This window comes from Planococcus citri, chromosome 1 (genome assembly GCF_950023065.1).
Source record: "Planococcus citri chromosome 1, ihPlaCitr1.1, whole genome shotgun sequence".
Classification (NCBI taxonomy): domain Eukaryota; kingdom Metazoa; phylum Arthropoda; class Insecta; order Hemiptera; family Pseudococcidae; genus Planococcus; species Planococcus citri.
Window position 1 is genome coordinate 71,654,442 of NC_088677.1, and position 24,375 is coordinate 71,678,816.

Genomic DNA, 24,375 nt, shown 5'->3' on the forward strand with positions numbered 1-24,375 from the left:
AAATTCTGCGAATTTCATAGATATAGGTTCATGAGGACGGGATGGATGTTTCTCAATTTGTTTAAAATTTTGTAACGTTTGAAAAAAATTTGGAGAATCTTATGCTTAATATTTGAAAAATTTGGTTACTTCAAAATTAGTCCAAGAGCTATAGCACTGCGATTGCCCCGAAATAACTGAAAGCTGGGACTAGTCGCAAAAGTTGGTATACATACCTACCCCTTTTTAAAAGCACTTGGTCTGCCAATCCGCAGCTGCTGCTTTAAAGCTCAGCGAAAGCTCAAAAGTTCAAAATTATTCTGAACTTTCGGTGAAGAAAACTGATGACTCAAATTGGTACCCAATTATTGGATTTTTCGCGCTGAATCCGAATATGTAGGTCTGCTGACCCTAAAGTGCTGCCAAAGCCCCGCTAGACTGGTTCAAAGGTAGAGTAAATTTGGCAAATTTGCCTAAAAATCATCTCAGCCCTGGAGTATTCCATTAAACTGCTTGAGAATTTTATAAATTTTTTAAAGGATTTAGCCCAAAAACACAAAACCATGAAATTTTCCAAATCACAAGGCCATATTTGGTGAATTTCTCGACCCTATCTCCCTTATGCCCCACCCCCAAAAATGAAAATTTTGAAAAATTTTGGCGCCTAAAAATCATTTTACCCTTAGAGCATTTTGTTAAACTGCTTGAAAATCATTTTTAAACCGATTTTATAGCTTTTTATGCGAATTTAGCCCAAAAAGATGAAATTTGCGGACCCCCCTTTGAACCAGTCTGGCGGGGCTTCAGCAGCACTTTAGGGTTGGCAGACCTACATATTCGGATTCAGCGCGAAAAATTCTATAATTTAGCACCAATTTGAGCAATCAGTTTTCTCGGCCAAAAGTTCAAAAAAAATGCGAACTTTCAAGCTTTCGCTGAGCTTTAAAGCAGCAGCTGCGGATTGGCAGACCAAGTGATTTTAAAAGAGGGGTATGTAATTATGTATACTAACTTTTCAGACTAGTCCCAGCTTTCAGTTATTTCGGGACAATCGCAATGGTATAGCTCTTTTACTAGGTATAATAATAAAGCTTCAAAAAATTGGTCATAAGGTAGGTAGAGGGTAGGTACTAAAAAGGTAGGTCAGGATGTCTAACGGTCATGAAAGTCATGAAAAGTCATGAATTCTGCTCGAAACACACATGGAAGTTTTTGAAAAAGCCCATAAAATAAAACAAAAATTATTCAAAAAAAAAATAGAAAAATAAAAAAACTGAAATACTTACCTACTTGCTTGAAAATTAAAAAAATGTCCTCACAGTTTCAAGTTATGTATTTATTCATTTAGGGGAAGGGGGTATTTTCATGCGGTAAAAAACTTAAAAATAATATGAAAAATGGGTCACGAAAAGGAAAAAGTTATGATTTTTTGTCTGGGACTATTTTAGACACCCTGTAGGTACGACGCATTGTCCTTCTAGTTGAATTGAAGGCGCCAAGGTCAACGTTTCGTTTTGGCTGGTGGTGATGGTGGTAATTACTTCTGGAAATATCTACGCACTAATCACGTTTTGATTGTCGATAGTTGTCGAACATAACCGAATATTTGCCTTTTTCTGTCGAGTATGGCAAAGTGAAAAGTTTGTAGGTATTCTCTTTCGTGTAATCGTTTTCATTCGCGTCTTGCTTCTCTCGCAAATCATGCAGGTTCTCAATGCCTTTTGTAGATGGGTAGAGCTACCTGCATTTATGTGAGTTTAATCGGTGTTTAATATATTTCTTATGAGATAATTTTTCATGATAATTATAGTGAAGATCAACTTGAATTGACATTTTTTTGTTCTATTATCTACGTTGAAATATATACGGTTTTTCTGAGTTGGTTGGTGTCCACTAAAATTAGACATTGCGAATAGAATCAAAGTACGAGTATGTTTATTGTGTTTGTGTTCAATTACGCCACACACATCACGTAGCTGAAGAGAGGGAAGTGTTATCTCAGCAGTTTAGATATGGATAAAGTAAGCTGACTCACGCTCATTATTTAATTATTAGATTTTTTCGTTTACTGGATATACCTACTTATGTATTGCAATGGATCATACTAACATTTTGTGAAATGTTCATCTTTTAACTTGATTTCAGCCCCCGTTATTACCTTACCATCCCGAAGTGGATACTTACGGTTCCAGAACACTTGAAACCGAATCTGGTCAAATAATTACGTTCGATGAAGCCTTCCATAATGCGGAATATGTCAAAAAAGCTCTCGATCGCGAATCTGAGGACGTTCCGATAGAATTTACGATGTTTGTTTTGCGCAAAATGGCTGTGAAGGAAAAAGATTTTCGCAGTTTTCAGGCAGCACTTCCGCCACAAGCTTACGAATATTTGGAAAAATTAATTGGATCAGATGCTTGCCACATGAACCAGGTTCATTCTAAGAGTACCTATAAGAATGGAAAACCTAGCTCTTTTCGAGGAGCATTGACGAAAATTTTCTGTAAAAAAGTCATCTGTAACGTCGCCAAAAATCAGAAAGACGCACATTACGATAGATTAGCCGCAATATTCCCTTTCAAAGTGTCTAAGGATGTTCCCAAGGGCGAATTGAAGATTTTCGAGAAATTTGACGACGATTTTTACGCAGAGGTGCAATTTTTTTTAAACCGACATTTTGAAAATGTCGACGCGCGTAAGATGAGCGAGCTTTTTTTGCTCAATATTTGGAATTTTCGATTGAAATATTTTCCCGCCAAATTACTGTTGGAAAGATTGGAAAATCCTGGAGTTCAACATGATGATTATTTGAGCAAGTTTCCTCGATTGCATCCAGGTGGAGTTGATCAGTTCAAATTTCTGTATCGAGAGTTCACCAATGCGATGAAGGAAAACGAAATTTATGAGAATTGCGATAAATATTTCCAAACGTTACCTGAAACATGTTATGCTTTTGCCGATTTGTATTCGTTCTTCGTTGAGGATTGCGATGACGAATATTTCCAAACGTTACCTGAAAAAAATTTTGAGGATTTGTATTCGTTCTTCGAGCACGAAAATTTTTTTGATAATAATCGTTCGGTTTATATGAGAAGATTCAGAAAATATTTGTTTTTCTTCGTTCACGCTTTATCAATGCATCCAATTCCAAATCCTGTGTTCTTTATCGACGATTTGTTATTCGAATGCTTAAAAAGCTTAAGAAGATACAAAACATGCGAAGAATACGTTTTCATGAGAGACGATTTGACGAGAATAACAATTTTGCACTACAGAATGGACTTAGATAGATCAGAAAGTTGTGGACAATATTACTTGAATAATGATACATTGGAACGTATAAAAAATTACATTTTGAAATCCGTCGTCGGCGGCGATCCAGCCACAAAGAATCCTCAACTAAATGTCAAATATAAAACCGATTTACTCACTTGGATGCCTTTCCGTACCGATGATGACTGTTTTAATGTATGTTATTCGAGTAATTGCGAGTATGAAACTCGTATAAAGGATTTCTTGGAACGTGTGCTGTGTAGTGTGCTGTGTCCTGACAACGAGCCAGTAAAATGCATCGTTGGTTATAATGCCTTCAAAGGAATTGAACTCCGATATTATTTACCAAACGATATCGAATCTCTGAGAAATTTTATACGTCTATGCAGTACGTGCGATGTTACTAATGAACCTTTGAATGATCCAAATAATGTTTATATTTGGAAAACTTTCCGGAAGTTTATAGAAACTGAATGTAAACGATCAACTATAATTGAAGATGACGAATAGCAGGAAAACGTAGCGATAATTTTTGTGATTTTTTTTCAATTTTTATTAGTGTACCTACTTTGTATTTTAATTTTATGTATTTATTCATTTGTGTTTTAAATGGTATTTAATTTTAGATATTTTTTGTTCCTTTTTGAATTATTATGTTTTTTCATTACCTACTTTTATAACTCTTCTGCATGGTTTTGAATTAGAGTTCAGATCTCTAGTTTTTTTTCGTCAGTGATCTTTGCCAAGATTACTCGCATTTTTGTTCAATTCTCTTGTTCGTTTCAATACGTCGTTTACTTGGACGAATTAAATGAAAGCCAGAAAGTCCGTAAATTTTGCAACAGTAAAATAAAAGTGGGTGTAATTCTAAAATCTCCTCTAGGGAAAATTTCAATTTATGGATAAGTAGGTATGTTTTTTGCTTCGTGTCAGAAATGGACACCAATTGTAATTTTTTTTCAAGTCTTTCAGAGATTGACATAATTTCGAGAACTCATCTGAAGTTTTTCGAGTGCTTAAAAGTTGAAAATCAGACGAAGGACTAGAAACTGACATAATATCAAAATGTGAGAAATTATTTATTTTTAATTTCGAGAACTCGTCTGAATAATTTTTTCCGAGTGTTTCAAAGTTAAAAGTGAGACAATAAGGACTAGAAACTGACATAATATCAAAACGTGAGAAATTATTTTTTTTCAAGTTCTTGAAAACCAGACATAACTTTGAGAGTTCCTCTCATAATAATAGGAATCAAAAATTCATAAGAATTTTCCCCAAGTTTTCAAAAGTCAAGAATTATTCATTATGATTTTTAAAAATATATGACATCTTAATGTCACAAAAGCACTGAATTTTCACCCTAAATTTTCAAAAAAGTAGATTGATTTTCTTCCAAGTTTTCATGTCAAAAACATTCGTAAATTTGAAGACGTGTGAAAGCTTCAGCATTCTAAATAGAAACGTTGTTGGCATAAGCTAGCAACGTATACGAGCAACCGAAGATGACAAATTTTTCTTTTCTTTTTATTTGTTCATTACTTACTCCTGCTTACTCTGGGTACCTATTTCTTTGTTTGATTCAATGTGTTTTCAATCTATGGTGACTTAATTTGGGGTATTTCTTGTGTCTTCAAATTGAATGGCTTCATAGCTCTAAATTTTTCTTTGCCAAGGTTTATCTGTATCATTGATTTTTGTTCAATTTTATTAGTTTCAATTTCAAAGCTTATTAGTCGTTTTATTTGGACAAATTCAACGAAATTCAATAATCATCTGCAACTAAACGAAGCATTCACTTATTTGAGCGTGTGAATAAGTTTCAGCGTTTCACCTGCCCTTCCCTTGGTTGCAATTTTTCCTAGTGAATGAAGTGAAAAAATGGGAATTGAGGTTGAGGAGATACGTAGTGAATGAATGGGAATGAATCATCTGAAAAAAATTGGTTCGTTACAGCGTTGCTTGAAACGAAGTTGAACAGTGTTGAACATTTTGTTCGCAGTTCGTCTCTCGATTGCGCAGCTTGCATTTTTTCTGCATGCTTCAGCGCATGTCTATTTATCTCGTAGTGTCCGTTGATAAAATAGTTTGAACTGGCTGTAGCTGTGTCTTGGAACTGGGAAATTTCAATTTGTTATCGCTCGATTCCTATCTTCCGTGGTCTGACTGGTCTGTATCTCTGTAATTATATTCATGCTTACTGTGGTGGACTTGGCGAACGTTTCTACCGTGAATTTTTCGACCCGACATACCTAATAGCATACCGATCGAAGATTTGCTGATTTTGTTGTTTAAAAGGAAGCACTCGAGATAAGCTCCGAAGCAGTTTAATTTGATAGAATGGACGCTGTAAGTTTGCCTCTTTGTTTCTCATTTATTAACTTCTCGAACCTATGAATGGAATTTTTAGTCATAAAACCGGTGTATGTATTTTTCTATAGCCACTTCTTTCTTACAATCCTCACGTCGAAGAATTCGCCGGACGATCACTTACGTTCAGAGATTCCGAAGATATTACTTTTGAAGAAGCCTGCTCCGATAGCAACTTACGAAGACGAGCATTACAATTTTATCGCTCAACGCCGACGAGATGGCCACCATTGGAATTCACCCAGTTCGTGCTTCGTAATTCGGCCATAAACGAAAGAGGTTGTTGCCATTTCGAGAAACAGCTACCTTTCGAAGTTCGCAAATGTTTGAAAGGGTTGATCGGACGAGAAAATTCCGATATTGTGATCAGACAAGTGCATGGTACCAATAAGGACTCGCCGAGCGGTTTTCGAGGCGTTTTCGTCAAGTATTTTTTCAAGAAAGTTATTCATAATTTACGAAATCAAATAGGTCGGTACGATTACGCCGAGAATTTCGCTACAGTTTTTCCATTCAAAGTACTCGATCGTGTTCCTGTTCAGTACGATATCGAGGTGATGAACGTACTGGACAACGATTTCTACGATCAGATTCAGACCTTCTTGGATGATCATTTCGATAACGTCGATGCTCGAGAAATCTGCGCTTCGTTTTTATCCAACGTACTTCATTTTAAAACTACTCGGTTTCCTGAAGAAGCTTTAACCGAGAGAGTGACTTCGGGCGAAGGAATCGATACGAAGAATTACCTGAGTTCGTTTCCTCGGCTGAGTAAAGAAGGCATTCGTTGGTACCGTCATCTGTACGATGATTATAAAAACGTATGTAAAATATTCGACAACGTTGACGTATCATTGGACATATACGACGATAATTATTTTCAAACGTTACCCGAATCGAATTTCGTCGATTTGTACGAATTGCTGAGTAAGTGTTTATACGCCATCAGACGCAAGCAGTATATCGAACGATTCAAGAAATACTTGTTTTTCTTCGTTCACGCCTTGGGAGACGATTCGAATCCGGTGTTTTTCATCGACGATGTTTTGTTTGAGTGTTTGAAAAGTCTGCGTAAATTCAAAACGTCTCCGGAGGACGTATCATTGGCTAGTGAGGTAGCTAAACTTTCGTTGGTACATTTACGAACCAAAGCTCAGATGGACGAATCGGCCAATAATTCAGATATCTTTCGTATGGAGTCGAACGTTTTACTAAACATCAAAACCTACGTTCAGAGTATTCCTGATATTGAAACTGCCGAAATCGACGTCGAATATAAAACTGATTATTTGCACGGTTGGATGTTGCTTCGTAACAGAGATACGTGCTACGAGATGTGTTACTCGAAAAGAAAACGAAATAGAATCGACGATTTTATCAGTCGTATTTTATGCGGAGTCCTACCTCCCGATGATGAACTGATCAAATACGTCGTGATGTATAATTCCTACACGGGTGAAGAAAGCCGACTCGAAATGCCTTCGAATATTGAAAATATCAGGAATTTCATTCGTCTATCTAATAAACACGATTTCACCAACGATACTCAGGCTGAATCGAACGATGCGTTTTTGACCAGAGATGTGGAAAAGTATTTTAATTGTTTAAAGATTGCTGATTAGTGCAAAAGTGTGTGGGGATGAATGATGGTGATTTTGAGCGAGTCAGTTTTTCTACTTTGGTAGAGAAGTTGAACATTCCATCGTTATTGTTTTTTATTCTATGAGTCTTATTTACTTTTAAGTTACCTACCTATTGTTTCTAATGTTTATCGGTATCGATTAAAATCTATTGAATTTGATTTTCTATAAGATAAGTATGTTTTTCTTTATTTTTATACGGTTTTTAATTTTTATACCTACCTACATATTTTTATTTTTTGTTTGCATTGTGACTGTAAGCTGTTTATTATTTACTACCATTTACTAGACTATTTTCGTATTTTGAATTCATCATAAAGATTGTTTTTTGAATGAGTTTGTTTTTTTCAAATTAATACCTACTTAGAAGCTGATGATCAATTACCCCGTCATTTCGAGGAATATTCATGTGATAATAATTCGTCGTATCGATGATTTAACATGGTTTTTTTCAAATCCAACTATCGAAAAATCAACGCGTTCGAAAATTATTTTATCGAAATTTCATTTCCTGTGAATTCACGTTTTTCGCATTAGTCATACCACATGCATTTTTAGTATCTTGCAATTTTTATTCATAGTTAATTAAATAAGATTCTGAATGCAAATTTTTCGTTGGTTTCTAATCAAGAGACTTTCAGTAGGGAAGACTTGGGACAAATTTTACTTTGTTTGATTTTGCGTTGCCCCCATTCATGGGAATTGATTTGAGCTGGGGACACTGTTTTCATGGAAGAAAATAAAAGCTTTGCTGAATTAAAAAATTTATTGTAATTCTGAAAAAAAGTTCATTTTTTGAGAAAAGAGCAGAGCCCTTTTTTTCAGAATGAAGTGCTTCGTTTTGGACAGAAAAATGCCAAGAAGATAGTTTAGGACAATTTGAAACTTCCAGTTCAGAATTTTTGATGAAAATTAAAATCCTGGCTTTCTCAAGATCATGAATCATAATTCATAATTTAGTGGTCTGCTTTTTATTTTAGTTCTTACAAAGAAGGGCCGGGCAAACCTATTTGAAAATGATTTTTCGATTTTAATTTTGAAGAGATTTATAAAAGTGACCAATTTTTACTGTTTTTAAAAAAGAATTGAACTTTGAATCAATGAATCTGTTCAAAAAGTTCGGTCATTATTGTATGCTCGAAGCGCAGCTTGCATTTTTTCTGAAAAATATAAAATAAGTACCTATGTAATGGTCAAAAATGTAATTCATTCATTAAAAAAAAAAAAAAGAGGCGTCCAAATCTTCCCATACCTACATCAAGTTTTACCACTTACAATATCTTTGAGCTAAATAATTACGTAAAAAAGTTCATTATTGCCTACCTAGTTGGCAGTATCACTTCTCTTTTCCACCCAGATGAAAAATATTTAAAAAATTAAAAACCGTGAAACATGGAAAAACGCTCGAAAAATTCATGGAAAAAAATTGAAATCACGTTCTAAGTATTATTATCAGTAAGCGATTATAACTTCTAGGTAAAATCTAACTAATTGTCTGCTTTTCTAAAAATTTCAACTCTGTGAGTACAGGCAAGTTCAAGTCCTCCCCAGTCTCCCCTAGAGCTTTTAAATTGTACGAAACATTGAAATGAAACTATTCGATCGTAGGTATTTATGTTTATTTATTTTTATAGGTATTCAAACACGGATTGAATTGAAGTTGTCTAGTACAAAATCAGTCAAATAACATCACAATTCATCGAAGAACCTGTGAAAAATCAAACTCAACACTGCCGAAACACTAAATAATAATAACCCAAGACCACGAAAAACTATAAATCTTCATCATTCGCAAGCTGGTACGTAATACTTACTTACGTAAAAGTATCAGAATTTCCAACTGGAAAACGATCAAGTTCTATTTTTTAATCATCCAAAACACTATCGAGCCAGTCTTCGAGTTCATCGGTTTTTTTCACCGGTTCTTCGATCTCTAGTGATTTTATATCACGTTGAATATTTGTTACTGCGGATGATACGATGGAAGGTTGTTCGTGGTTGATTTTTTTCGCTACAGGAATAGAGATAGGTTTTGGTTCAGGGTGTTTTTGTTGATCTGAATGCAATTGGGCATCTTTGTCCATTGCTGTCAGTTCTTGTTCCTAGAATCAAATGGAGTAATGATAAGAGCTTGGAAAATGGATTGAGATATTTAATAATTGTAAATAATGGTTCGATATTTACGCTGAATAATTCTTTAGGTAGTTGTTGTCTTTCGTAGAAAGGGATCGTTGATAAGTCTTCCGCTAAGGTTTTCATGTTGAGTGTAAATCTACTGGTAACTGGAGTATTGGTCGATTGCCATTCTCTTTCTGATTGGAATTGGAAATGGCTTCCCTCTGGAAATAACCAAGATGAGTGGTTTACTCAAAATAAGGATTTACTCGAGGAATAAAATGAGATGGAAAAGTAATACGTACTGGAAGCTTTTACAGCCTCGAAATTTTCCGGCGGAGGGTCTTCCATGGTTAGATCTTGAACAAAACTTTTTTTTACGGTTTACATTGTTCGGTTAATTATTAATTGAGTAATTTATAAATAATTCTCAAGTTACGAATTGAGTTTTATGTTATCAATATTTTTTTATCATTTTTTTGTTGTGCCGCCAAAATTGAATGAATCGTTAATTTGAACATTTAGATAGGTCTTTTGTAATGGTGTGGTCAATTTTCATGTGTTTCATTTTTCATTAGGTTTTACTTGAAAAATATGGCTTCTGCGGCCGCGGGTACGTTTAATACAAGAGAAGTTAGTCTTTGACCAAAGCTCTGCTTTCTGTCAGCCACAATGTTACGAAAAAGTCTAGTTCAATGAACTTTCAAGGTTTCAAGTTTCAAGATTATTTTACGATTACGAAAGTCGAAACGAAATGCTCGAAGCTCGAAAATTATGATACCTCACCATTAATTTTAGTCGAGAAAAAGTTCAATTTAGCATTTTATTTGTTGAAGAAGTCTCCGGTAAAGACGAACGAGTTTGCACAGTACAACGAAAGTTGTCTCGTGGGGTCACACAGTACAAAAAATTTTCTTATCAAAATCAAACTTTCAAGTTACAAAATTTTAACATCTTCCTTCGGAAGTTTCAATGCATATTTCTGGTGCATATTTTTAACGTATATATTTAGTTTTAAAGTATTATGTCCTTCGTTACCATCTGCTAAAAGTGATCGATCGCAGAGCTTAAATTTCATCATGTTCGGCCGTCTTGTAAGTATAAAAAGGCATTTTCATCGTAGTCTGCGTGTTTTCTGCTGCGTTATTAATGGATTTTGATCAATTTTACAGTTCTCCTTCGGTATCGGTGTCTATGTTGGTGTGTATATAGCTCAGAATTATGAGGTAAGATATACGTAATCTGAGTACCGTATCGTCATCTTACATTATTTCAACTTTCTCGATTTGTTTACTCAGATTCAGAAACTCGACGATCCTCAGAAAATATTCGAAAAAATCAAGACATTGGTAGAAGATACGATGACAAGCGATGGAAAGAAGAAATGATTCTGGAGAAGTGTCTTACGACATTGTTTTGTATTTTTTAGAGCTATTCGTTTCATCGCTTCAGATCTGTTTGTTGATTTTTACCTTGCTAATGCAACGCTCGTATTAGTTTGCTTTTTAGTCATTATGAAATTTTATCGTGCGTTGTTCGTGTTCGGTGTAACTCTCTGTTGTATGTGATTACGTCTATGACGTTTTACCGGTAAGATGATGTAAATTATGCATAAGATTCCGTGTAAAATAATTATAATTACATTTTCAAGTTACGCTATACCTTACGAATAAAAATAAACAAACGAATAATAGAAAAATTATTAACGCGAAACGAATCATAAATAAGTTAATCCTCCGCCGGAATACTCTATTCGTACTTGTGGTTCTGCAAATGCTAACCAATCTGAGGCGTGAGTCGGCAGAAGGCCTAAAGATTGACATTTATACAGCGCTACTCCAACATTGACGATGTTACCGATGAAATATACGATCTTTTGACTAGCTGCGTGTTTACCTTCGATCATTTTGAAAGCTGAAAGTAAGGATCAAGAATTTAAAGAGGTGGTGGTCAAGGTACGAGTGAAGTGTTCATGTTGCATAGGAAATTACGTACCTTGATGTACAGTGAATAAAGCTTTAACTGAGCGTATGATTATCATGCCTATCATCATTATCGGGAAAATTGATATGGAATTACCTGCCATGTAAACTAAGAACATGTTCATGGGAACCTAAGCACATAGAATACGATGGATGTTACATTATCGAATTCATTTATTATTTCTATATGTATTAATTAGATGTGTATTTTACTTGTTTTATAGGTCCAAGAGCTAAATCCCATGATTTCTTGATGATCAATCGTGCAGAATCGTTTTCTCTGGCAGTCTCTATTTGGTTGTTTCCAATCGACGAATTGTATCCGGGAGGCGAAGGTAATTCTGATCTATCACCTCGAGTCCTAAATACGGTAAAATATACAGATTAGTAGTCTATTTGAGATCGGTAAAGGTGCAAAATTTAGAACATCGATTTACCTGGTTGAAAAATCCAACGACCATTTCGATACGTTTTCATCTAATTTGGTAACCGTACCCGACATTTTAGATTATAAAAATTTAACAATATTGCTTATTTTAACAATAATTAAAGCATTAAATAACAATTTTTCTACAGAAACAGAATTTGCTAAAACGATGAACGTACGTCAAGTTTTTTATGATAACGAAAGTTATCATCGATTTTTGCCAAGTGAACGAAAACTTGAAGTTTTGAATCGTTCGTTCGTTCGTAAAGTTTTTAGTTTTCTGAAAATCGAAAGAGTGCGCTGCATGAACAACAACAGCACGCACGTTGCGCAGTTGCGTCCTTGCGTCATTTCGTCATTTTTTGTGAAATCAAAACAGTAAATGAAGATGGATTTTTGAATTTCGATATTTCGAATTATTGTTACAGAATTTCGCGGTAATGCTTCTTTTGTTTGCGAGTCCGTCGGGCAAAACATGACGAATAATTTTCGCGAAGAAGATTTAATCAAAATCTGCATCGAATTACTCTCGCAATTAACATCTCCGGCGAAAAATGCCACCGCCGATGAACCGCCGGTAAACGATTTCGATGGAGTAATTCAATCAAACTTGCTGAACGTTCGGAATTCTTTTACGTTTAAAAATTTAAAAATCGAAGATGGTGCGGAATTTTCTTGGATTATTAATGATACCAGGTAAATATTTTTCAATCATATTCCCTCATGTTTCTTTCACAGCTCGCTGAATGTTTTGTTGCACGTTTTCAGAAGCCGCAGCAGGTGGCATTTCGTATGCACTGTGTTACAACTATTGAAAACTATACGTAACACATTACAAAACACTCGAGATGAGAAAGCAAAATTATTGAGTGTTTCGCAAAAGAAAACATTGGAGAGTAGCTTCCAATTCATACTGTCTTTGGCTCTTCTTCCATATTTGTTTCCTGGGGTTGGAGTATCACCAGAAGCGAAATGTAAACATATCAACGATCTCGCATCTGAAGACTTGAAAGATTTCGCTGTAAGTATAGTTGGTAATTGATTTAGCTCATTTTTAACCGTAATTCTCTCGGGAGTAATAAGTTTTTCTCGATTTGACAGAAATACAGAAGATTATGCTTCGTCATAGATAGCATTCTGCACTTGAAAGAAAGCGATACCTTTCATGAAATAATCACTTCGAAGTATCTCGAAGATGTTCTAGCTGCTCTGTTTCAATTAGCTTTTGCGCCGGTGAAGAAACCAACCACGCAAGATACTACTTTTAGGGGTTTAGATCACGTTGACGATGATTTTGAAGTATTGGAAATGTCGTCAGATTTGTGGAATGTGTTGCAGTCGAATAAGAAGAAATACGCGAGTAATTTGTTGACCATTCAAAAAAATACTTATCGTCCATTGATGATTAGGAAATACTTAGTGTTGCTCAAAGCTGAAGTGAGTTTTCTTTCGTTGATTTTTTTCTTGTGCGAAATACTGGTAATATTCAACTCTTGGTTCTCCTTTCAGAAAACAGCTCGATGGATGATGCAACCTTTGACGAAAATGTTGACTGATATCATCTTGGAAGATGGAGGCGTTGTAGCTTTAATCCGAGCGATTGTCGAAGTCGATTCTGATTCACCACTTCAGTGGTCTCATTGTGATGTAGTTGCTCGACTAATTTCAAACACTGCGTTGAATTTGGATGACAGAAGTTTGAAGTTATTTGTTCCTCAGGTAATTTTATTTTGAAATGAATTATCTCTTTTATTTTTCATTGTTCTGAAATTATTATTCGTTGTTTACTCTCTAGATTCTTAATATTTTACGAACCACTCGAAAACAACAGTACGAGCTTGTTTACGTCCAAGTGATCAGTTTGGCTGTGAAGCAAATGTTAGTAACGAATCGTGCAACGACAATGGAGAGAATTTTGAACGGAATTCTTTATCCCTTGAAAGAAATCCAGCTAGCCAAAGAAGATCAAATTAGCTCATCTATCGAAGAACTGTACAATTTGTGTATTCTACCGACCAATACTTCTAGTGCTGTTCCAATCGATATCATATTACCGGTTATCTGCGTTTTATTCAAGATTCATTGTAAAGTCAAAGTAAGCGTTTGTTGAAAAAATTTTCATCTCTTTCGTAGTGAGTAATGTTTTACGATTGGTGATTAATTTAGAATGTCGTAGGATAGCGTATCTCATTTAAAATCATCCGTCAGAGAGTTACTTGGTAAATTTTTCTTGGAAGCGGAACAAGATAATGTGACCGCAGCGTTTGATTGCATCATTTTCAACGAATCGCGAACTGAAATCGTCCAGGTCCCGAAGACGTTGAAATTTATGTTTTCTGCTAACGGAGGCGTTTCTACTGTCGAAGAAAAATCAGATGATGGTCAAGTGGAAGATGGGATCGTATTGTTGGATTTGATTAAAGTAAGCAGAGTTCTTGTTCTGATAGTCGTTGAAAGTTTGTGTTTTTTATTGGAATATTTCGCTTCGCAGAATTTACAAAATAATGATCGAACGGTGAACGCGTTGTTCATATACTTGCTACGAAAATTCATCACATTGGATAGCGAAAATCATGGAGAGAAACGTCTCGTGACCATGCTTCTGTTGACGGATTTATCTCAAAATCAAACCACTTTGAAGTAAGATCTCATCTTATAATTTCAGTCGTCTCCTTTATTGTCTGTATTAAATAAAATTCCATCTTCAGGCAAATTTTGAAGAACTCCGAAAACATAATTCAGTTCATTAAAGACTTGCTAACGATGAATACGAAACTAGAATCGAATTACGATATTGTCTGCGTGTGTTTAACGTTTCTCACAATGGTTTTGTACGATTTGAAAAGAAAAAAAGACGTGAATTGGAAACCCTTCGATGAATTACGAACACCTTTGGAGGCTTTGAAGAAATGCGACTCTGCCGAAGTGAAATTATTAGCCGATGAGGTATGTTTTTTCACAATGTATGTTTGAATATCTATTTATGCGACCGTTGTTTTAAAATGATTTTTCTCGTAGGTTTATAATCTGATTCTGACTCGCTCCTTAATTGGCTCAACTGAAGGTTCAGATGATAAAAAACTCGTTGAAGAGATTCCCAGCGCTTGTGAAAAAGCATTTGAAGATGCGTGCGATGAATTGTTACCTGTTCGAGCTCATGGTATCATGGAACTAATATCGTTACTAAACAAAGGAGATGACGAAACCTTGGCCAAAATTGATAAAATACTATGCCTATTCCAAGTACGTTTATTGTTCTAGGAATACGATGTAACTTGTTGAATCAATTTAGAATGAATCGTAGTCTATATTTCCAATTTAATTTTGTCTAATTGTTCTCGTTTGTATCCGTAGGAAAATATGAAAGATGCGGATAGCTACCTATATCTGCGAGCTATAGAAGGACTTTCAACCATCGCTCTCTTGAAACCTGATAAAATCCTATCGTTTTTATGCGAAGAATTCACCTCCTGTGATAATGCAGAAACGCAGCTTAAATTGGGAGAGATTTTAATGCGAACTGTGAAGCTATTAAGTAAGTTGGATATCGATACGATCAACTCGGTCAGATGTACCCATTAATAATTCATGTTGCTAATGTACTTCATTGTTTTTTCACAGTGGATTTCGTTCCGAAGTATAAGCATTTGTTAGTGAACTGCTTTTTGAACGGTGCGAAGAATCCGGATCACCTTATTCGAGCGTCTAGTTTATCGAATCTAGGAGAAGTATGCTTCATGTTGAAATTCAATATCGACGATGTGATATACGAGGTATTTTCAGGTTCATTTTTGCGAAATTTTAAATTGAAGAAATCGACTGATATTGATATCGATTTTTGCTTTGCAGATTTTGTACTGTGCTAGAAATATCGCATTAAATGATTCGAATCCGGAAGCAAGACGAGCTGCGGTTTTCCTCATCTCATCTCTTCTTCGAGGATTAGAAACACACATGTTTAAAGTGAGTATACATTTTGATAACTGAGCGAATATTATTATTTCGCTATTATAATGGAAACTATGTATTGTTTCAGGTTTTAGAACCGGTACTTCTGGATTTATATAAAACGTTACAAAAAATACACTCATGCGATGAAGATGAGGTGACTCGAGTACATGCCAAGGTCTCTTTGGACGTTTTGAACGATAATACGAAACAATTCTTCAATCCGAAATCGAGTTTTGAAAAGCAAATACGTATTTTGGATCCATTTTGATGACTGAATCTTCGAAATGGTAAGTTCGATTCACGCAGTTCGTTTATTGTTGAACTTTGATTGAATATTCTATCGCAGATTTTCAAATATATTTATTGCAAAACAGGTATTATAAATTATAGGAAGTTTGTATAGGTAGAAAAGAGAAAAAAATGATAAAAAAATATCAAAAAAAAAAGGTATCCCCCGTATTATATTATTTAGTTTCGTAATATCACCAAAATTCATCGGAATCGTAACCGCTTTGATTATCTTTCATGTTTTCGGATTTCATCAACGAAGAATAACTCCTGCGAGGAAATGAAAATCATACATTAGACGTTGAGAAAGAGGTCAAATAAATGATCATACCGGTGTAGAAAATTACCTGAGTTCGGCTTCCTCCTTCTTTTTTCTTTCGTCAGCCTTTTCTCGTTCTTTTTGCTCTCTTAGTTGCTGTTTCTTTTCGGCACGTTCTTCGGCGTCTCGCCTTTCACGTTGTTCGCGTAGATTAGGTTGTTCTTCTTTTTTCGTCTTTTCTAATCTGTTCACGACTGGATTTTGTTTCTCTACTTTTACTTTATAAACCTATTATTGAAAGTGTTGGAATAATTATTCATTCGTATTGATACTCGATCAAAGTCTTGCGACCATTTTACTTTACCTCGTTATCGTTGAAAAAGGAGACTTGACCGACTTCCATGCCGGGTGTTTTTTTCAAATTCGCCCACATTGTGTAAACAACGTCAACTTCGCTTAGCTTATGGCCTTGGATACTGTTAGCTTTGACTAGTTGACAAGCATCGTTAATTACTTGTTGTGGCACATCTTTTATAGTTTGACCCTAATGAAAAACACCAGTTGTTTAGTTGATGAACTATTTTATGAGATTTGTGTTACACGAGGTGTTAGTATTTTGATCGTGTACGTACGGGATTCAGTCTAAGGTAAACGTGAGCCGAGGATAGTTTATCAACATGAAACCACACATCTTCCGGCCAACCCCATTTTATTAAATCTTCGTCTGTAGAAAACGTTATGTTTTAGAAATACATTCACACGATTGAAATTAAAACGCTCGACGGGTAACTTACTTTCGTATTTATCTTTGCCCATGAAGTACGTGGCCGGCGGGGTAACAGCTAGAAAAGAAAACAGTTGGGAGTGTTAAATTCATCGTACAGTTAAAATTATCGACGCGAATTACTTACCGTTATTGGTGAAATAGAAAACCATCCTTGCAAAAGAGCCGAATTCGTGTCATGCAGTAAATTGATGGAAAATTTTAGCAACCGTCGCAACAATTTCACAAATTTGAATGATAACGTGATATCGGAATGTTGTGTCTGTAATTACGATGAAATTGTAAAAAAGCATGGCTGATACAGATTACAAAACGTGGTACATAAAACGAGGTGTGTTTGAAGCGCTCCTATCGATGGAAACGCTAACTAACGGATTTTGTGTTAAATCGAGATCCAGAAGTTCCAGAACCCAGAACCGAGAACTTTGCGCTTTCTTTTGCAGTTTTGCCTCCTATTTTTTTTTTTTTTGAAAATTTCACACTTTAACCCTGCCTTTCCTTTCAGTTTCTTCACCCCTTTCCAAAAGAAAAAGCGAAAAATAGAAAAATAATTATTTGTGACGACAAATCGACTAGAGAGTAGAGGTAAATTATGAATGATGAAAAATTGTCGACGGAAAGTTTCTGTACAATTTTGATATTCAAGCGAGAACATCAAAATTCGTTCAAAAATTCGTAAATGCTCATATTTGAACTCGTGTTCGTGTCATGTTACTCATGTTCAGTTCTGACCAGTGACCAAAAATAATCATGACTCACACAGAGTGATTTTTAGTTTGAAGCATTTAGACTCAAGACTCTCAAGAGGTTTGAAATTTTTTGCCAGAATTATTTCAATTGTCAAGCTTTTAGTGTTGATACTCAAAATTTTCAATTTACATCTACGTTACTTTCATTAGCCTACTTATTATTGTTTCTTTTAATTTAATTTCTCGCAGTCAACAATTTGAAAGTTACATATGATAATAATTAAGTATTGAAATGATTTTTTTTTTGGTAATTTGAGACGGAGGTTTTCTTAGGAATTTCTTAAAATTTCATTTCATCATTTTTTCGCATTTAAAACGCCTCATTGAGTTGTACAGAATTTCTATTTCCATTTTCTTGAGTAGAAAATAGTAACAAAGCTACGATTTTATAGCAAATGTGGGGAAATTTCCAAGTAGGTATCATCTTCTGGTGAAAATTGTAGTAGGTTGGGTAAGTTACGTATAATTGATTCTGTGTATCTCTTCAAATGAAAAATATTATTACAGCATGGCAAATAATCAGATTTGATATTAGACGAGTCCGTTTGGATAGATAATCCAAGAAAAAATACTTTGAAAAATTAAGGACCAAAACAATCAGTTTTTCGAATTAACGAAAACCTATTCGATTTCTTCTTGAGTTTTTCTTTTTTAAATGGCTTTTTATTTATTGTTTTTCTTGTTTGGTAATGTTTCAGATGTGCATCGAATCTCACTTCTTAGTTCATACCATAGTAGCTGGCGTCAGAGAAATTATATCAGTGAACTTGAAGCATAACTGACTAAAATTGATGCCATATGGTAGGATGCAAAATATTATTCACATTCATCAAGACTTCTACTAGAGCCATCGCCTCCGACCAGACTGCTTTCATCTCATCTACGTGTTCTTCTACATCCTGTATTGTTCGGGTTTCAACAGACTGCTGCTGTTTCATCTCTTGAAAAACAAATTTTCTCCACACATACTCTCATCAATGGGATTGGAATCTTCAACATCTGAACCCCGAGATCTCTACTGAATGAGGTAGGTGACCTAGTAGATACCTGAGAATTAATTGAAGTTTATTAGTTTTTCTGCGTGGGGAGGATACAATATTTGTGTGACATAATTATGCATATAAAATATTAATATGTGATTATAATATTGATGTGTAAAGAAGTTGAAATTATGGAGAAGGCAACATTTTTATAGGCCAAGTGATTGCTTCGGTTATAATCAAGGTTTAAAATCGACATTTTTTTACTTCATTGTTTTAAAAATACTAAAGGTTTGCAAATTAATTGAGTTTTAATAATTTTTGAAAATGAGAATTGAAAATTTGATTAAATTAATAATTAATACCCTCATAAAGAATCCAAATAAAACATTTTCAGATCTTCCGCTAAGAGTTCATTATGAATATGATTATTTTCATCATAGACAATGAATTTTTTGCGATGGATATACTTTGAGGGAAACTTCTATCACTTTTGATTTTGAAATTGATGATATACCTACATTTATTTAGAATTGAAGAAGTTGAGAACACTTGTTTGATTAATCTTTAATAAATCCTGGTAGGTAGTAGGATCAAATAAAAATTAAATTTACTTACTTGAAATCAACAATTCCTGTGTTGAGATTATGCTGTTTTTGGCCTGACTATGTGTCTGTCCAATTTCCACTGCTCCTTCACAAGTACATTGGCAGTGAAGACAACTCACCTGATCATTGGGCCAACCCCAGATGATATGCAGCCATTGATTAAACGGCTGTTGCTGTGCTATACAGTTCTACTGGCAAGGCATTGTTGGTAGCAGTCACTGCACAACACCAAATGGTTAGGAATTTGGTTTTGAGATGGACCTGCTGAACCTCTTTCTGCAATCAGGAAGTCAGCCTATTTCTTAGTGGCATATTTTTTACTATTTCATCCAGTTTGTTGAAAAGCTCTAAAATTAAAGTAAAAATTGGAAGGATGTTTTGAAATTCTTTGCATATAAAACGGCAGTAATTTTTAATTTTTTCTTGTTCCAAGCACTTTCTGTCAGTTGCTTCAGCTCTGCTGAGATTAAAGAAGCAAACTGATCTTCAATACTGGTAGCAGCCTTCTCTTTCCTTACACTGATCTTCTCATTGTAATATTGCCTCACTTGAGCAGTGAGTGCTGAAAATTCTTGATCCACAGAATCAAGCTTCTTTATCTTCTTAAACTTTCCTACACAAGAAATAATAGAAATTTCAAGTATATTTTTAAAGAACACATAACAAAATCATATTTCAATGCCTTTCTCAAAACTTTAATTTTAAAAAATTGCATTTTTGTTACATTCAAGAAAGGTTCTCGACCTGACACAGTTTAAATCAAAACAAAGTTTACTTTTGGAATATAATGTCTATGGTGACAGTAGGACAATACTCATCATCCAGCCAACATTGCATCTCCTGGTCAAGTTGTTGTTCTTCTAGACTACATGGACAAACGACAAAGTTGGTGTTTTTCACTACATTTTTGCCATGTTTAGGTGAAAATCGAATTCATCATTTAAATTATCAGTGGGAACACCTGAACAAATAACACGTTGTTTTACTTTTTGATTGGGGTTCTTTATACAGAATCTTTTGTGGTGTAACAAAGAACGTAGTTTATTATTAGGTGTTTTACAAAACCTACATTCCTGTTTTCGTTGCTTACAAAGTGATTTATGATGAGCTATATTTGTTTTCGAAATATTTATATTACAATAATGACAAGGTACCTTAGATTGTACAAATATAATATACAGGCAGATAAATTACACAATTGCATAGTTTAAAAATGGCGAATCGGAATCGTAATATTATATTATGCAGAATCCATGTCTCTAGCCTAAAGGCTGTACATGGTGTGGTTAAATAAATTTAAAAAAAAAAAAATTTCTTACTTATGAGTGGTCTTTGAACATTTTTTCATATGATTATAAATGCCAAGAGACGAATAGGAATTATTACAAAACTTACAAATAACACGTTGTTTTACTTTTTGATTGGGGTTCTTTATACAGAATCTTTTGTGGTGTAACAAAGAACGTAGTTTATTATTAGGTGTTTTACAAAACCTACATTCCTGTTTTCGTTGCTTACAAAGTGATTTATGATGAGCTATATTTGTTTTCGAAATATTTATATTACAATAATGACAAGGTACCTTAGATTGTACAAAAAAATGTCACGTAATCTAGCAAAAAATTGTAGAATTTTGCGAAAAAATTTTAAATTAAATAAAAAAAGGAAGAAAAAAAGTCAGCAAAATGAAAATATTTATACCTATCTAGAAAAAAAAAACACCAATAAAAAAAATAAAAACAGAATAGACCAAATAAACGCTTCCATTGGCATATCTGTAAAACAAAAGGAAAATTATACAGGCAGATAAATTACACAATTGCATAGTTTAAAAATGACGAACAATCATTTTATTGACTGATGAATGGCTCGGAAATAATTTATTGGTTGACGAATGGTTTTGGAGTAAATGTCAACAGATATTGAGAAAGAATGATTTATTGAAGTTTTTAAGTTGACAATTTTATAATATTATAATATCGCTTTTGAAAAAAAAAAGAAACTAGTTTTTTGCACCAGTCCACCATTTGGACAATTTTGAGCAAAATGCCCAAAATCTCCACACCCAAAACATCTTGCCTTCTTCAAGACATTTTTCTTCTTCTGGTGTGTTTTCTTAATCCGGCCTTCTCTAGGCCTAATGAATAAAGCTTGAGGTGGTTGAGACTGAGGTTTCACTTCTTTAGTAGAGCCATTACCTCTCAAGTTGGCTTCCTCTTGTAACAACTACTTGCTGAGTAACACACGTAGCAAATCTAGTTTTTGTTATTTCATCTCCAACAAGCTTTCTCGAAACCTCCTACCATCAGAATAAAAATTAAAAGAAAGATAGCGTCATTCGTCATTAATTTTGGTAGGTCTATTGAGTGGCCTTAAACTATAAGATAGAAATTACACAAGATTTGAAAATTAAATTAATTAAATTATTAATAAAATTCGCACAGAAAATATTAACACTGAATGAAATTGAAATAAATCTGAGACATTTTTTTCAGTCTTTTAGTTGATTTTTGATCTTTAATTAATTATTCAATAATGAAAAGGAAGTTAAAATAAATTAAGAAAATTTAATATTTTATTTCTATTTATTTTCATTATAAAAAATTTAATGAATTTATAATTAAATATGGTTGAATACAATAATATTATTGATAAAATGAGTTGATTAATAAAGAAAATAAAAATTTTGCAATCAAGTAATTAAAAATGTTGTAATCAGCCCTAAATAATTGAGTTAGTACCATCTGAAGTAATCTGCTGGAATATTTCGTCTTGACATTTTTGTTTTGCCATACTAATGGCTTGTTTGTCACGCAAACACTCATTACAGCTAATTTGTGCCTGATCATCTAGTATAACATCATTCAAAATATTCAAATTACTTAAGAATGTTTAAGATATCCATAATGAATTGAACACAAAAGCAATGATATATTGATGATACCTATTTATCGTTAATAATAAATTAAGTAAACAATTTCAGTTTTAAATGGAATGGCATGCATCCATTCCATTTTCATAATTATCAAATTCAAAAACTTAGGTTTGGCGAGCAAAGCGCATTGGGAATGGGAACTCACCAATTTCACCCAACAAGACCTTAATGCCAACTTTAAGCGTGATAGGTATTAAAAAAAAAATACCATAACTTGTGTAACTCACATATCTTGCATGCCAAATTTCAAGAATAGCTACCCGATTTTGAATAATTTTAAAAGAAACTTGTGTCAGAAATTCAACTTTGCCAATTGTCTTACTAGAGAGACTTCAACTGGCGAAGGGCAAAACTAAACTGGATGATTTCGTAAGGATTTTATGGTTTGCTGTTTAATTTTATGGGTGAATTTATTTGTGATCTAAGCTGAGCTTCATTAAGTGATTGTGGTTTATTCATCATCATCCCATAATCAACAGCTTGCTAAGCGAGTTGTGTGTTATGCTCGAGCTGATTAACGAATTTATTCACATTTGAGTCGATTCTGGAGGCGAAACAGAGTGGGTTTTTGACCAGCTTTTTTTTTTCAAAATAAGAATATCCCAAAAATCAAAAATTTCTCTGCATAAACACGTACAATGTGATTAAATCATTGTTGTTTAAATTATTGCGCGTATGTGTAGAGAACTCTTGCTCGAACATCTGTAGAATGATGAATGGAATTGTAGTTTGAAATAAATAAATATCACGAATTCACCACGAGTTTTTTTTTTGTCAAATTTATGTATTATCGAACACTACATTAGGTATTTTTATTTCGCGTCAGCGTTCTTATCGTTGTCGTCCTCCTGCAACACTTCTTCATCGGTACTATCTTCGTCAAGTCGAAGGTATTTCGCAAAAACCTTCTGTAGTCGCTCTTTCTTGGTACGGTTATAGCGAATGCGTGACAAAACGTTTGAGCTGACACTATCAAAATGAAAAAATGAATTAATAAAATTTGAAAACATCAATGATCGAATTTATTTTTTCAACTACTCACGTATTTACAAGTTCTGAAGGGTTGGCTCTTAACGGTATTATATTTTCCTTATCCGATATATTACTGGTATCGGACATTCATGTATAACCTATTGATTGTCGGTGGTGCCACAATGCACCGCTTTTTCCATATCTTTTTCCTTTTCTGTTATCTTCGACATCTCCTCCAGCTGAAAATCATAATGGTAATACAGTTTTAGGACTGGCTTTTTCGATGATTGTTTGGCAGTGATGGGTTATATTTGTAGATAAATCCCAAGTTTGTTCCCTGGTGCGTTGGTTCATATCCGTTATAAATTGAAGGGTTATTGAACTGCTGTGAAATTAAACCATCGTCAGAAACTTGACTGTTTAGTGGTTTGTCATTTTCCAAACCCGATATGATCTGGACAGAATGCCGCGGCCGTTGAGATGCCAACGAAGTCTCTGGTTCTTTCCTTGTGCTCTTATCGGTCGACTGATAATCTGCAACAAGAAAAGGAAAAGAAGCGATGAAAAACAAATCCTCAAAAAATGGAGAGTTGATTAAAATAGTTAATTTTCGATAATTAATGAAATTAAATAAATAAATAAGTTCAATATGACGTGATTCAATATAGAATAAGTAAGCTCAGTGATGGCGAATGGCGCGAATATAACAGTATCGTCGGAAATTTCCAAGATAGAATCGGAGATATCATCTTTGCCATTTTCATTCTCATTACCAGTTTTATTAAAAAACTCATCGTCTTGATCCATGGTGGAAGCGGGTGCCTTTTTTTTCGGGTACCGCAGTTCTAACTTACTCGATGCGGGAAGTATATTGAGAATATCGGAGGACAAACTTAGAATTTACCGGGGGGCTTAAAACTAAATTACATCCTAATTATAATCAATATACAGAGAATTGGTCAAGTTAACGCGGTGCTAAACGGCGTGGTGCGGTACTGAGACCCGATCACACAAGACGATATGTCCCATCCTTACTATCATGGATAATTTCCTTGATTATCGTAGT

At 34.3% G+C, this 24,375-nt stretch overlaps 6 protein-coding genes and 1 long non-coding RNA gene across 7 annotated transcripts; 4 read left to right on the forward strand and 3 right to left on the reverse strand.

Annotated features, from left to right (window-relative positions):
• Window positions 1–443: 443 nt before the first annotated feature.
• LOC135849954 (uncharacterized) lies at window positions 444–3,950 on the forward strand. The gene is made up of 2 exons (XM_065370620.1): window positions 444–2,000; window positions 2,125–3,950. Exons 1-2 carry the CDS (start codon window positions 1,992–1,994, stop codon window positions 3,760–3,762), a joined length of 1,647 nt encoding a protein of 548 aa, XP_065226692.1. The 5' UTR covers window positions 444–1,991; the 3' UTR covers window positions 3,763–3,950.
• Window positions 3,951–5,191: 1,241 nt separating this feature from the next.
• LOC135849963 (uncharacterized) lies at window positions 5,192–7,592 on the forward strand. Its single transcript, XM_065370633.1, has 2 exons — window positions 5,192–5,598; window positions 5,691–7,592. The coding sequence occupies exons 1-2, from the start codon at window positions 5,590–5,592 to the stop codon at window positions 7,239–7,241; spliced, it is 1,560 nt and encodes a 519-aa protein (XP_065226705.1). The 5' UTR covers window positions 5,192–5,589; the 3' UTR covers window positions 7,242–7,592.
• A 1,269-nt stretch (window positions 7,593–8,861) lies between these two features.
• On the reverse strand, window positions 8,862–9,861 carry Aven (Apoptosis and caspase activation inhibitor). The gene is made up of 3 exons (XM_065370680.1): window positions 9,680–9,861; window positions 9,444–9,598; window positions 8,862–9,361 (listed from the first exon to the last, which is right to left on the reverse strand). The coding sequence occupies exons 1-3, from the start codon at window positions 9,723–9,725 to the stop codon at window positions 9,125–9,127; spliced, it is 438 nt and encodes a 145-aa protein (XP_065226752.1). The 5' UTR covers window positions 9,726–9,861; the 3' UTR covers window positions 8,862–9,124.
• A 403-nt stretch (window positions 9,862–10,264) lies between these two features.
• On the forward strand, window positions 10,265–11,087 carry LOC135850004 (uncharacterized). Its single transcript, XR_010559638.1, has 3 exons — window positions 10,265–10,468; window positions 10,547–10,600; window positions 10,673–11,087. It is a non-coding gene; the product is annotated as an uncharacterized LOC135850004 (long non-coding RNA).
• EMC4 (ER membrane protein complex subunit 4) lies at window positions 10,992–11,981 on the reverse strand. The gene is made up of 4 exons (XM_065370669.1): window positions 11,794–11,981; window positions 11,570–11,717; window positions 11,370–11,487; window positions 10,992–11,288 (listed from the first exon to the last, which is right to left on the reverse strand). Exons 1-4 carry the CDS (start codon window positions 11,856–11,858, stop codon window positions 11,092–11,094), a joined length of 528 nt encoding a protein of 175 aa, XP_065226741.1. The 5' UTR covers window positions 11,859–11,981; the 3' UTR covers window positions 10,992–11,091.
• A 145-nt stretch (window positions 11,982–12,126) lies between these two features.
• On the forward strand, window positions 12,127–23,093 carry Tango6 (transport and golgi organization 6). Its single transcript, XM_065370646.1, has 14 exons — window positions 12,127–12,479; window positions 12,552–12,804; window positions 12,885–13,220; window positions 13,293–13,502; window positions 13,579–13,878; window positions 13,960–14,205; window positions 14,275–14,423; window positions 14,492–14,729; window positions 14,802–15,026; window positions 15,138–15,318; window positions 15,405–15,556; window positions 15,633–15,746; window positions 15,820–16,021; window positions 18,513–23,093. The coding sequence occupies exons 1-13, from the start codon at window positions 12,259–12,261 to the stop codon at window positions 16,000–16,002; spliced, it is 2,808 nt and encodes a 935-aa protein (XP_065226718.1). The 5' UTR covers window positions 12,127–12,258; the 3' UTR covers window positions 16,003–16,021; window positions 18,513–23,093.
• Window positions 16,078–17,364, reverse strand: LOC135849978 (coiled-coil domain-containing protein 25). Its single transcript, XM_065370658.1, has 6 exons — window positions 17,193–17,364; window positions 17,076–17,123; window positions 16,914–17,005; window positions 16,646–16,825; window positions 16,370–16,569; window positions 16,078–16,292 (listed from the first exon to the last, which is right to left on the reverse strand). The coding sequence occupies exons 1-6, from the start codon at window positions 17,215–17,217 to the stop codon at window positions 16,217–16,219; spliced, it is 621 nt and encodes a 206-aa protein (XP_065226730.1). The 5' UTR covers window positions 17,218–17,364; the 3' UTR covers window positions 16,078–16,216.
• Window positions 23,094–24,375: the final 1,282 nt, after the last annotated feature.